The sequence below is a fragment of the Pieris rapae genome, chromosome 20, assembly GCF_905147795.1.
Source record: "Pieris rapae chromosome 20, ilPieRapa1.1, whole genome shotgun sequence".
Classification (NCBI taxonomy): Eukaryota; Metazoa; Arthropoda; class Insecta; order Lepidoptera; family Pieridae; genus Pieris; species Pieris rapae.
In genome coordinates this window covers 6,451,400-6,465,287 of record NC_059528.1, presented here as the reverse complement: position 1 = coordinate 6,465,287, position 13,888 = coordinate 6,451,400, and the positions used below count along the sequence as shown (strand labels likewise).

The 13,888-nt window shown below is 34.0% G+C and overlaps 1 protein-coding gene across 1 annotated transcript; it reads right to left on the bottom strand.

Annotated features, from left to right (window-relative positions):
• Nucleotides 1–5,570: 5,570 nt before the first annotated feature.
• LOC123690075 lies at nt 5,571–13,619 on the bottom strand. Its single transcript, XM_045632737.1, has 3 exons — nt 11,239–13,619; nt 10,904–10,905; nt 5,571–5,601 (listed from the first exon to the last, which is right to left on the bottom strand). The coding sequence occupies exon 1, from the start codon at nt 13,100–13,102 to the stop codon at nt 12,029–12,031; it is 1,074 nt and encodes a 357-aa protein (XP_045488693.1). The 5' UTR covers nt 13,103–13,619; the 3' UTR covers nt 5,571–5,601; nt 10,904–10,905; nt 11,239–12,028.
• Between the last annotated feature and the right edge of the window lie 269 nt (nt 13,620–13,888).

Below are 13,888 nucleotides of genomic sequence, written 5' to 3'. Positions count from 1 at the left end.
TAATAGAAATATTTTAATAACGGCTGTTACCTAACAGTGAGTCTACTGCCTCTTGACCGCCTCCCCCAAAAAAACGTCTTTGTACTTCTGCAGACGTGTTAGAAGTTTTTGGCGTAACAAGTTTTTTTTTTATAGAACAAGGGGTTGCCGGCCTTTTAAGAATTTGTACGCTTCTTATTAGATAACAATCTTTTCAATAAATGTCTCTTTCGCCTTATTCTACTTTTGCAAAAATAATGCAATAGCAATAGAAAAACTAAAATGTGACTATATTTAACTTCAGGTTGTCAAAAAAATTTTCTCATCATTTTTTCCTAACGCGCCAAACGCCAAACTTAAAAAAATGAAAAGGGAGAAGAGATTTTTTCCAAATTACTGACAGAGTCGCGTATAAAACTATGGCAGTCATTATGATCCAATTTCCATAGTCTACATATTTGGGTCTAATATTAAAATGATTGTGATTACACGTCGCGTGCGCAGGAATACCTCAGTAATCGGCGTGTTTGGAATTTTTGGTAAATTATAGTGAATTCATGTGACTCTACGTAGTTTTGAAAAAAAAAAAATGTATACAATGATTACTTACCAAAAATAAAATACAGAATATAGAATGGCATATGGAATGGAAATAAAAATACTGGTACACCAATAAAAGAAGAAAGATTTGTATGTTTGCATTGAATAATCCACGAAACTATTGGATGATTTGAGATTTTACCATTTTTAATGAGGTGAATTTGTGCTAATGTGGAGCTGGGTTTTCACTCAAAGCCCTCTGCTACAGTATGCTCTGCCATGCCATCCTCAATGACATAATGACATAACATTGTATATATGATTATGTTTTCGTTGAATAAATTAATATTAATTAAGAAAATCTACACCCACGTACGTACGTCTTGTGCGTACAAAAACAATAGCTGATAAAATTACGAAATGTAACATAAATGTAATATAAAAACTTTAGCTAATATAATAAAGATAAGTCAATAATTTGTAATTATATATTATATCAATATTGTCATTGAATACTTTTTAATGAGATATTTAAAAGCAAAGCCGAAAAATTTGTTTCACAACCAAATATGTTTAGTCGGTTCGAAAACAAAACTCGACCAAATCATTTGGAGTCGTAAAACAAAATTACTATATTTAAAGTTACAATTAGAGGTGAGGACCGGCGCGCACCATACAATTATAAACTGCTTTGTGATATACGGAAAGAATCTTTTCGTAGAATGATTGTTATATACACGTTGTAGTTTTAACATATAAAATTATAAATAGCTGGCCTTAAATCTACACTAGTCTTATAATGAGAAAAGAGGTTAGACTGATGCTGTACCTTGCCTTACAATAACACTTCACGAACAGGCACAAAAACACTCACTAAGTCTTAATGGAGGACGTAACTATAGGCAAGAAATGAAGAAAAACAGTATGTATAAAAATGCATCTAACTTTACCCAACTAAAGCTTAACAACGACTCATGCAATGCGCGGATCAGCCGAGTTAAAATATTTTTGGGATCACCCTCACGACCCTCATTAAATTTTATAAAATAAAAATTAATCTATTACGAACAATAATAGATTAATTTTATTTTATAAAAAATTCAAATCTATCATCGTCGTAAATTGTGTTTAAATAACGAGGCGGGAACACGGAAAGAAAATTATTATAATTCACCTGAGTGCGGTCTGATATGGTTGCTAAATACAATGCAATAAGACACTTTCCCTACAACTTAGGACGAGGTTTTTGATATGTAGTTAAAAATTGTATTAATATTTGTTCCATTAACTATAGTTAAATAACTAACCAGACAGACATAGCATTTATTACAAACAAAACACACACATAACAACACAAAATAACAATAATCAAAGATTAAAAATGACATATCAAAAACAATAAAAAAAGAATAATAAAAGTTCTTTTATTATTATTATTTTTAACCAGTAGGTAAATGCGTTATTCGATGTCAATTTTAAAAAAGACTAGAAGAATACTATTTCTACTTCTTTTTGGTGTACCCATCTATGTATTCGTAAGTGCTGGTCTTTCAAGAATTGGTACGCTCTATTCTTAAAAGACCTTAATTCGAATTGGTTCGGAAATACTTTAGACCATTTGGCCTATCGCGCCAAGGACGATATGTTTATTACGGAGACAGTGGCCCGTAATTGTCCCTATCCTTATTGTTGTATTAATTTTGTTGAGGCTTAGGATTCGCTGAGTAGTAAAACCTTTTTGGCAAAGATTAAAGACATATAGGTTCTCCTTTCGCACAGACTACATTACTTCATTCGATACATAGACTGCGTTAGTTAAAAATAATTTAAATCGGTGCCCATCTATAGAATGTAAATTCCTCTCTGCATCTCGCGTGTTCGTGGCTATCAATCAGTCAAATTATATTGTCTTAGAGATCGGCCCAAATTGTCCCGAATACGACGGCGAATTAATGTAAACGACCCAATACTAGACATGCGAAGTGATATCACGCGTGATATCACCGATTAGTACGAGGTGATGTTCTGTTATTACACATAAAATTTACTCCTCGCTTGACACACATTAATCTTATATTTTTTTTAAAGAACAGTGGGCAAACGGGAACTGGAAGCTTATCTGATGAACAGATTCAATCGAGAGTCCTTCAAGAAAAGAGCGATCCAACTTTTAAAAGACCGGCACACGCAAGCCCTCCAGCATTGAGTGTTAAAGAGTGACAAAGACACACCAAAAAGAAATAGAAATATTATTTTTCTATATCCTTAGGTGGGACAGACGGCGTCCAAAATGCTTCCCCATTGTCCACGTAAACCCAATGGCAAGAGCTACAATGAATCGTCATCAGGATTGTTCAGCGAAGTTTAGCGATCATGTTCAGTTCCAGCGATCTCCACTTGTGACGCAAGATCTTGCTGATTTGAGTTTATATAAAATGATCGTTATTATATATTTTCCATTATGTCTAATAAAGGATACCAAAGTTTTTTATATTAAATATTTGCTGATAATTTGTGTTAGAATCAGAAAGAACTTTTTAACATATAATTAAGAAAACTTAACATTTGATATTACTGTTATAAATACAGTATAACAATATATATACTATAAATATAAATTCGTTTATCCGTACTGCTATCATAGTCATCGTTACTATATTTAATCGCACATCACTAGTGCACAGATAATGTGGCCGTTTTGTAGCAATACAGTTTGATAGAGTTTAATTGTGACAATTACTGTTTTTGTGAAATATGGATTAAAAAAAGTTAAACTTTTTAAAATGATTTTGATATTTTGAATATGTTTGATGTGTACTAACCAATTCAGTTGTTAACAAAAATAATATTAATTAATTACAATTTATGATGATTCAAAAAGTTTCTAAACGGCCTGCAACGCACTCGGGCAGCCCTCTGGCATTGAGAGTGTCCATGCTATATCACATATCACTTAACATGAGCTGAGCCTCCTGCCCGTTTGCTTACTTACTTTTAAAACAAATAGTACGCGTTTATTTTACACAATTTTACAATTAAATTGAAAATTTTTAATATAATTGTAAAATACTATTCAAAATCAAAATATAATTTTGTCGTCCATTTCAACGTTTGAAGTAGGTATGTTTTTTTAAATACTTTCTAGAAATACTTATCCTCCGTAAATGTGTCACCTTCCCACAACGTTCGAAATTCAAATTGAAAATTGGCATCAATCTAACCATATTGGCGGGAAAATCTCTATCGCGATTTCAATTCCCTAAACCAATTTTATTACACCCATAGTTGAGCTTTGAATAATCTTTAGTTAAATTACATATAAAATATTATTTTCGTCCCTTTTATACTCAAGATAATAATATTATATATTTTATTATGTCTGAACGCCAAAATAATTTATTTTCGCTTCTGTCAGCGTAATTCATTTGCATAGATAATATATATTTTTGAATTTTTGTATTTTGATAAATATATTTTATAGACTAAGTGTGATTCACGATATGCGCCGTAATAAAATGTGTGTATAGACATTTCATTTTTTATAAATTCACCATCCGGCCAGGCTAGTTTTGTAAAACATTTTTTAAACAAAATAAAAAAAATATATGAAATATGATATATATTTAATACAAGAGATGATAATTATTCAAATAATTTTCAAACCGCACCTACTTTATAATTATAATATCTATCGATATAATAATATTCTATATATTCATACATTATCCAATTATCGTATAAATGGATACCCGTAACAAGCTAATGTCGAGAGCTGTCAAAATTAATAAAGTAGTGATATCGAGTGTTGCCGTGTGTCAGACAATGAAGTATTATTTTTTACCCTGGCCACCCTAATGGGTGACGCGTGTCCGCCCAAGTACATATTGTTGATACCCCAAGATATTTTTGAATTTAGAAAACCTTATAATTCGATATGGCTTGTTTTGTTAGTTTTAAGAGCTCATCTCACGATAATTATAAAAAAAAGGTAGGTTTGTATTTTATTTAAAAGTGTAACTATAAAAATAATAGATCAGTTGCACGACAATCTTTTTAGGTCTAGACCTCATATTGCTGTTTCTTTTTCTTAAATAATTGTCAATCTAATAGGTAAGTAGGTTGTCACTGTCAACGTATGTCAGTCTCCTGTGCCTTACGTTTTCATTTGTTCATCTTTTTAGGTTTATGGCAAGCCAGTTTCCTCACAATGTTTTCCTTCACTGTTCAAGCTAAAACTAAATGCGCACATAGACAGAAACACCAACTATAAGCATAAATCCACTAGGTGCTCTCAAAAGTGTAGTAAGTAATTTATGTTAATAAAATAAATTTATAATACAACGTTATTATTAAGTATAAATTTCATGTTTCCTTAAAAAACTCTAAAGCAAAAATCGCCAACACCAAACGACATTAGAAGTCTTTGTGTCGCGCGATGTTTCGTGTACGACAGATAATTGTTATGTCTTTGAATTAAATAAATAAATAATTTAAAAATGCCCCGTGCTTAATTAAACAATTCTAATTGGAACATAGCTATAGCATACTTTATTATATGTCAAATATGTTTTCTTATTGCCAATCGACACTCTTCAAATTAAATCAAAACAATGACGTACGTGTCGCGCGGCGGGAAAAATGACAGGGATGACAGCCGGTAACGGCCTCCCGCCGAGCGCCCGCTGCGATTGCGTCAATTAGTCCATACCACGGGTTCATTAGTTCATTGATCGATTTGTCTCTGGCCTCAACTCTATAATATTATGCGGGAATAGAACATTTCTGCATTTATTAATTTGTAAGTAATCTGACATTTACATAGTTTAAAAGAAAACACACCATAAGCAAAACAGATTACATTGATAAACAAAAAACATAGACAATAAACAAAGCTTAATCATAAAGAATTGTTTTATTGATCATTACAAATGTAAGCGTATCGAAAATATTGTTTTCTGACTGAAAATTGACTTTAAAGTTGAATTAAATTATTTATTGTAAATGAATTTGTCAGCCTCTTAACCATAGACATGCATAGCACCTACAATAACGCGCAATAACAACAAATTTAAAAAAAACGTTCTAATCTGTTTAGAATGTTTCAACTCTCTCTTTAACCAATATAAACGTAAGTTTATCGAGTTTTATATAGTAGAAAACGATTAATTATGAATTTAAAATTAAAACTAAATTTGCGTTTCAGATTTCTGTATCTGTTTCATGATCATAATAGGCAAGTGTAACACACACCCTCAACTTTTTCATTGTTCACGTGTGACACGATGTTTTCATTAACCGTTCGAGCGTTCTTCAAATACGCAAATATAAAGAACATCCATGGGTGTACACCGGGGGATGAACCTACGCCCTCAGGGATAAGAGTTGCGAGAAGAGAAGAAAAGCTACTAGACATTTCTTCTTCTTCAAGTGCCTCTCCATTACTGGAGGTTGGCCGTCAGTTTCCTGAAGCGCGTCTCGTCCTGCACCAGATGTAGCAACTCTTCCGCATTTGCAAAACCCGTCCACTCCCTATAGTTGCGAAGCCTTGTTGTTGTGAAGTTGTGAAGCTTTCTTCCTTCGACCAACACGCCGTTTAGCCTGAATTTTACCCAGGATTTTTATTTTTTACTAGACACTGCTCTTTATGAATTTATTTGTAGAAAATCTTACGTACTTAAGATTGTAAGCATGTATGTATGTAGAAATACCGATAAGATAAGCTAAAATATCTTAATTAGAAAAAAACATGTGCACTATGACAAAAAGGGATCGTTACCATAGAGTAATAGCCACTTATAGAGCCGCATCGAATCCTGTCATTAGTATTATTAGATTTGTGGCGATACGAGTTATAAAAAGTGGGGTTCCATAATTATAGTCTGTGGCCCGTAATTTTGGGGTTAGTGACGCTTATAGTGATTTTTTAGCTAGTTCGCGATAAGTAATCGGGTTTTGGTTTATTATTCAAAATGTTTTTTTTTTATATCCCAAGGAATGGGAATGTGATACGACATCCTCATGGACACTCTCAATGCCAGAGGGCATACATTAAAGATTTGCTCTTTTTTCCTGTAGGACAGTCCTTAGTGAAAATGGTTCGAAAATGCGCTACTGGTTCCATACAGTGATGTGGCACAGCAGACGTTATAATACAGGTGAAATTTCGTATTCTGCCTCGATATCCGATGATGAAGCTCTTCAAGGAGACTTCCCGAAGGTCATCTATTGACGTTTGAATTCCATATTTGCGGGTGTCTCACGCGAGGGTCACCTCTATCTGTGGTATACCATAGTGTATTGAAAACACCGTTCCCTTGACGTTTATTTAAAAAAGGAATGTTAAAGTTGTCGGTAAAGCTGCAAGCCAGTCAAATGGTCTAAGGGCGGGCAGGCCGGTCGTTTATCGTGACAGCCGCGGGCGCGTGCGGTTACTGTCGATACCACTAGGTACTTCTTAATGCCAGTTTCAATAATTTACCTAAGAACGTTAGGGCAGGTGTTCTGTGCTGTCAAAATGTATCTGTGACAAAATTGGCCGCGCGTTTTGTTGCGGAATCAATTGTCATTTTCAGTTTTCTGCTTGATGATGATGTTTTGTTGTTTTGACGTGTCAACGTTTTATAATTCGATGGGGCTGGCACGTACGAAAAAACATGACGTATGCGGCGTTACCTCACTCTTGGCGCATGTGGCGTTACCTCGTTTTGAGGTGTTCCAAGTACGTTTTGCCGGATTACATTTTTGTTAATTAATTAACTTGTGTCTAATAAAAATGTAGAGCTTCTACTATTTATAAGGCGAGTATGGTGCCAGTTCAGAGGCGTACTATACAGTAGAACTATTTTATAAAAAATCTTTGCTTTAATTTCATGTCTCATCCATCTATAGATAATTAAATTATTGTACGGCCATATATTGCCAATTCAAATGTTATTATCATAAAAGTTATCTATAGAGAATGTCCGTTATTCACTATAGAGCAGTCCCGATGCAAGAGATAATTTTTAAGATAGGTCCTTTCGGCTTCATTCTTGAGTTATGACTGTAATCATATATTTAGAATTTTAATACTAAGCATTAGAATGTCAGTTTTTGAAAATGGAATTTAATACATTTCAGGTAATCTGTCTGTGATTTTCAATCTTAATGATTGTCAACTTTAAAAATAGAATGTTAAGAGCTACTAATTTGTCTTTGATTTTTAATCTTAATTGTTGTAAATATGGAATGTTTAAAACGATTGAGATACCATGTGTCTATCTATGATTTTAAAGTTTAAATTTACGGAAAGAACACACAAATTTCATTTTTATCATTACACAGAAATATGCCTTTGATATCCTTAGCTTCATAAGTCTTACAAAATGTTCTTAGTAGCAAATTATATTACACCGCTCTTTTTTTATAGTTTTGCAATTCAACTTTAATATGCACACAGACAGAAACACTAATGAATAATATTTACGACAGAAAAATTATTACGTCTAAATTCCATACAAATTTCAATCATAGTTCAAATACTACCAGAACCGACAACCAATCATTCTCAATTTGAAAATAATTACCAAATGTTGCAAGCTATTGGCAACACTGTACTTATATTATTAGTGCTTATTGCAGGACTGTCGCCGGCACCTGGTATCATTCTGCCGTTAAAAACAAAAGGCACGTAGAAAGGCGAAACTCGTGATGCCTCCAGGCGACACGCCTCATGATCTGCCACTTCGGAAACTACGCTACAAGCTGTCATAGATTATTTGCACGGACTATACAAGAAGTTATGAAAAATATGTTTGTCGGAAAATATTCAATTCTTAATAACAATTTACCTAATTAATAAAAAAAAATTATTATGTATTCAGCTACCTCGTTCCTTATACAAAATGAGATGTCTTTTAAAATTTTTAAAACTTTCAATGTTTAACTTGTTAAAATTAGTTTTCAGTGTCTAAGTTTCGTTACTTATATTATATACCTAATTTAAAAAATAACACATTTCTGTACTGGTGAAACAATTAGTTTTCACGTAAATTAATCCTAGGTCTGCAATAACGATCGTTCTTTATTTAATACAATTAACATAAAAATCACCGAACCCTTAACTGTAAGAAAGAAATGTCGAGTATCTACGATTTTTATAATCTATGTCAATTTTTCTTACAATAAATGAACAACATGTAAGTCTTTGAATTTCTTCAAGGCTTTGTATAAAAGAATTTAGATTTTTATTAAATCAACTTTGCAAATATCGTGCGTTTGGCAGGTGGAAGATGAGTTTTACTTTCTGATTTATTTATAGTTCTTTGTTTTGGTAGCTAAAAATAATGAATAATTTTGCTCTGGTATCCTTACTAATATGAAAGTTAGGTATATGTAGGTACTTTACATAATTTATTTATTGAAATATTAAATAGATCGTTCTAGAATGCATTGCTATACTATTCCTCAAACATTTATTGTGTCATGGATATCAAACCTAAGGTATGCCATTACGTAGTGGCAGTTGAAATAATTAATACTCTTTTAAAAGTGTATGCAATATGAGAAATTTTGCTGCCCCATAGTCGTTTCGAAAGTTTTAATAAACTTCGTGTAATTAATAAACAGGTCTAACATTTGAAATTTAAATTATTAAAATGCCATGACATTTGAATTTCGAACTAGTCCATTGGCAGGTTATAAATAAATCATAAAAAAGAACGAAAGAGGTCTGATGTCTTAAATCATAAATATCGATTTCGATGATATACAGCCCTATTAACCACGAATGCACTCTGATAGAAATTTGTTTTTAATGGAGATGAAATTGGGCGCGAAATAGCATGCCACCCTCTCTTTCATTTAGTCAAAGATAGACATTTAAATTACAAATTAAAACTTCAAATAGAGTAAGCACGAAACGTAAGCCTGTTTAAATTTAGAAACAAAATTCAAATTTGGAATTCTTGTTTTTTATATTCCTATTTATTTATGCTTCTTAGCTAAGATAGCAATAAATATAAAACGTAATAAAGTTGCTGGCTAAATGCGGGCCGTCTCCTTTATAGGCGATCTCTTCCAAGCGACCTTTGAATAGAGTTTAGGCAGGTTTAAACTTTAAAGATTCGCGTCACCTTGTATTTCATGTCGTGGATTTACTTTCACATGTCTTCACTGTGACGTTCAGATGTTTTTCTAATCCTAAGAGTAAATTTATTGCACATGTATAGTATCCATAAATGAATATCCAAATGACAAAACATTATTCGCCCAATACTATTGAAATGGACGCGGCCCCGCCGTTCAAACAATACATGGCGGTATTAATTAGGGGGACAAGTTTAAATTCGAGTTCCATTTGGCAGTTAATACGGCGTGGAATGAGTTCTTTATCGGCGTGTGTTTTAACATTCTGTTTGTTTATGGGTGAATAAATTAGAATCTGTGGTATCAGTGTTCTATATTTGAAATGTGGGGCGGAAATGAAAAACGCGTTTAAAAAAAGGATACAAATCTCGACATATAATGATTTAAAATAATGTTCTTATAAAATAAATAAAGAAATAATTACAGATTATTTTTTATATATAAATGTAGATGGGTTTAAGCATTTTTTTGGATCTCACAGACATTTTAATAATGCTATCATTCAATCATGGTAATTATTAAAGAAAGTTACCAGATTTCGCATAGTGGCTTCAGCTTGTGACTTTCATCTCTGAGGTTCGATATTCGGCTGTGTACGACTAGACTTTCTTAACATTCGCTTGAAGGAAACCATCGTGAGAAATTTGGCTTTTCTTAGACCCAAAAAGTCAATCGCATATATCAGGCACAGGAGGCTGATCACCTACTTGCCTTTTGGATTGACAAATTTAATGATTTTATGTTTAATTTCTAGACAACAGATGCAATACCTATAAATAAAATCATACCAAACGGTAAAAATGTATACCCCTACATTTACCACAGCCTAGATATTGTCAATTCAATCTTGAGGCGGTAGGCGGCAGGCCACGCCCGCGCAAGTAACATAAACTATAGAAACATTAATTGACGTAATTGTGTGATTGGTATTTGAATTAATTAGTAAGAAGACGATATGCCTATAAAACATGGGCGGGGGTATTATTTTTCTGCGTAACAAATGGAAGGCTCACCTAATGTGAAATGATACCAATAGACAATCTTAGATGGCTTGCAAGTGCCTTTATTGAGTCCTAAGTCGAATTGGTTCGGAAATACTTCTTTGGCAACTGGTGCCACATAGTGGCAAAAACTTTTAAAAACGCTCAATCGTGGTACAATAGAGGTCGGATGGAATTTCATATTCTGCCTCGACGTGATAAAAATCAGCTGCATGTATCGGAACACCTTTTGGTATACTGAGAGAAGGCTAGCAGACTTCTCTGCCTGAAACATGAGATGCTCTGTTTTGTTTACAGGATGTTGGCAATTTTTTAATCAAATACCGTCTGAAATATTATCGGTTTAAATTAATTAAAGATCTCAATGAGAGAATAAGACGGCTTTGGACGGATGTCAGATGGCGACGAGAATTTCGTTATGAGTTAAGTTTCTCGTGGAAATATGCTGTTTTTGTATAGAAATATGAGATTTTATATTAAGTTTCTGATGCTAGTGTACTGTTTTTTGTATAGAAATATCATTAAGAAAATTATCAATAAAATGTGGATATCTTGTTAAAATCGTTATTTTTTTTATTTTAGTTAACCTCACTGTAATGGCGGAGACCAAGAAAAGGTGGGCCGAGGGGCAAGTGGAATGCGGCGTAAAAAGAAGAAGAAATATGGGAAACACCACTCACCTTTAGTCCTCAGGCACTTCACTTGTCTCCGTGGGAGAAGACCACGTATAGAATATTAAGCGGTAAGTACTTGGTACTCTGCGGTAGCGTAAACACAGTAGTAGAAGTGAGCAAGCGTGACCTCGCGACGGCGGTAATGGCTTCTCTCTGAGGCGCGGGCGCAAGTCTCATAGTCCCCTCCTTCCACACTTTAATATTGAAGAGAGAGAGAGAGTGGTGTTTAAGGAACGGGTGCGGTTGGGACAGAAAATGAGGACAGAGAGGACTAAGGTGATTGGATGGCGTGAACATTGCCCCCGGCCTAAAAAACCTTTGGGTTTTTTATAAAGAGAAATAATAATAAAAAGACAAAAAAATAATAGTTATAACAATGAGAAAAGAAAATTGATATTCGCGATTGGTAAAAAAGATCATAGAACTATATGAGTTTGTTTAGCGGTTTGTAAAGCGATTTTGTAAAGCGGGTTGTAAAAGATTCATAAAGCAGTTTGGAGAGCGGTGTATTAAGCGGTTGATCGAGCGGTTTTAAAGCGGTTTTGTATATTGTTTTGTAAGCGGTTTGAAAGCGGTTTTGTAAGATGTTTTGTAAGCGGTTTTATCAGCGGTTTTAAAGCGGTTTTGTAAGTTGTTTTGTAAGCGGTTTTATTAGCGGTTTTGTAAGCGGTTTTGTAAGTTGTTTTGTAAGCGGTTTTGTAGGCAGTTTTATTGGTTCGGTAATGGGCATAAACGCACAACAGGCCTTTTATAAATTCCCGTTGCAGTTTTGACTAAAACTACTCTACAAATTCCATCTTTTCCGGGATAAATTTCCATTACCTTTCCTAAAGGCCAAGAAAGTGGAGAGATATTATCTGTCACTATAACTACAACTGTACCTATTGTGACAGGATTGACTTGTGTATTCCATTTTGTTCTCGACTGTAGCAAATGGAGATATTCCAATTTCCATCGATTACTGAATGATTGTATCATACCATCCAACAACGCATATCGTTTTAAAAGTGAAACTGGTTCATCATCTACTTTCATTCTAGCGGGTATAAATTTTACTGGTGATGACATCAAGAAGTGAGCTGGAGTTAAAGCTGTGAGCTCAGATGGATCCTCACTTAAAAGTGTAAGCGGTCGAGAATTGATAACTGATTCAATTTGTGTAAGAACAGTTAACATTTCTTCATACGTTAGTAACTGTTCACCTACCACACGACGCAAATGGTTCTTAAAAGCCTTAACAAATATTTCGAAACAGCCACCAAAATGAGGACTTCGAGGAGGATTGAACTTCCACTGTATACGATTATTTGCAAGCTCAGTGGCAAATGTATCATGAAATTCAATCGAGTTTGTAAGTGTAAATATATCTGATAATGCATTTTTTGCTCCAACAAAATTCTTTGCATTATCTGAATAAAGAACAGAAATAGCGCCACGACGCGCAATAAATCGCTTGAATGCAGAAAGAAATGAACTGGTACTAAGGTCTGTAGTAAGCTCAACGTGTACAGCTCGAACCACCATACAAACAAAAATGCAAAGATAAGCCTTCATAGAGCGGACTCCACGTTTTCGATAAGGAATTATTGAAATAGGACCAGCATAGTCTACAGCGGTATGGACGAAAGCTTTAGATTCGTTTACACGATAGTCTGGTAAGTCACCCATGAGCGGTATAATAGGATGAGGATTTGCTTTAAAACAAAAGTTACATTTATGTATAACTGATCGCACTATGCTGCGGCACGACAATATCCAATAACGTTGTCGAAGAATCGCCATTAAAGTGACTGGACCAGCGTGACAGTTATGACGATGATAATAGGAAATAATTAACTCAAGTATCCTGTCCTTTCGCGGTAACAAAATAGGATGCTGCTGATCATACTGTAGATTGGCATTTTTTAATCTACCACCAACCCTTATCAACCCATCAGCATCTAGAAAGGGACATAATCTTTGAATAGAACGCGAGCAGCGGCCACTAGTTTTAAGGCTATGGATGACATCATAGAAATATACCTTTTGTAAAACCTTAAATATCTGTATTTCAGCATAACTAATATCGTCAGCAGAGATATTAGTAGATCTAGGAAGTCTTTTTAGAAAACGGTATATCCATACCACTGTACGGAGAAACAATAACCAAGAAGAAACTCGATGAGACAGTTCTAAAATTGGGTTTGGATCACTCCACACTGTAGCAGGAATAGAGACTATTTTTCTTTCTTCTTCTATATCAACAGCTGTTTCAGAGTTTAGAGATGTAATTGACCACTCAGATGATTCCAGTTCTAACCATTTTGGGCCAGTAAACCAAGTAGAATTATTTTTAAATGCAGGGGGTGATAAGCCGCGAGATAGACAATCACTAGGATTTTGATCACCCGCAACATGGTGAAATTTTTCATTTTTAATTAAATTTTCTAACTGCGGTTGTTCTACTATAGAACATAGCGAAATAGCGGTATAACTGTTACAGTTATTGGTGCAATCAGAACCCAATAAGGGGACGTTACCGATGATAATATACCCGAATATTGTTTCGAAAGCGGTAGGAGTGCCAGG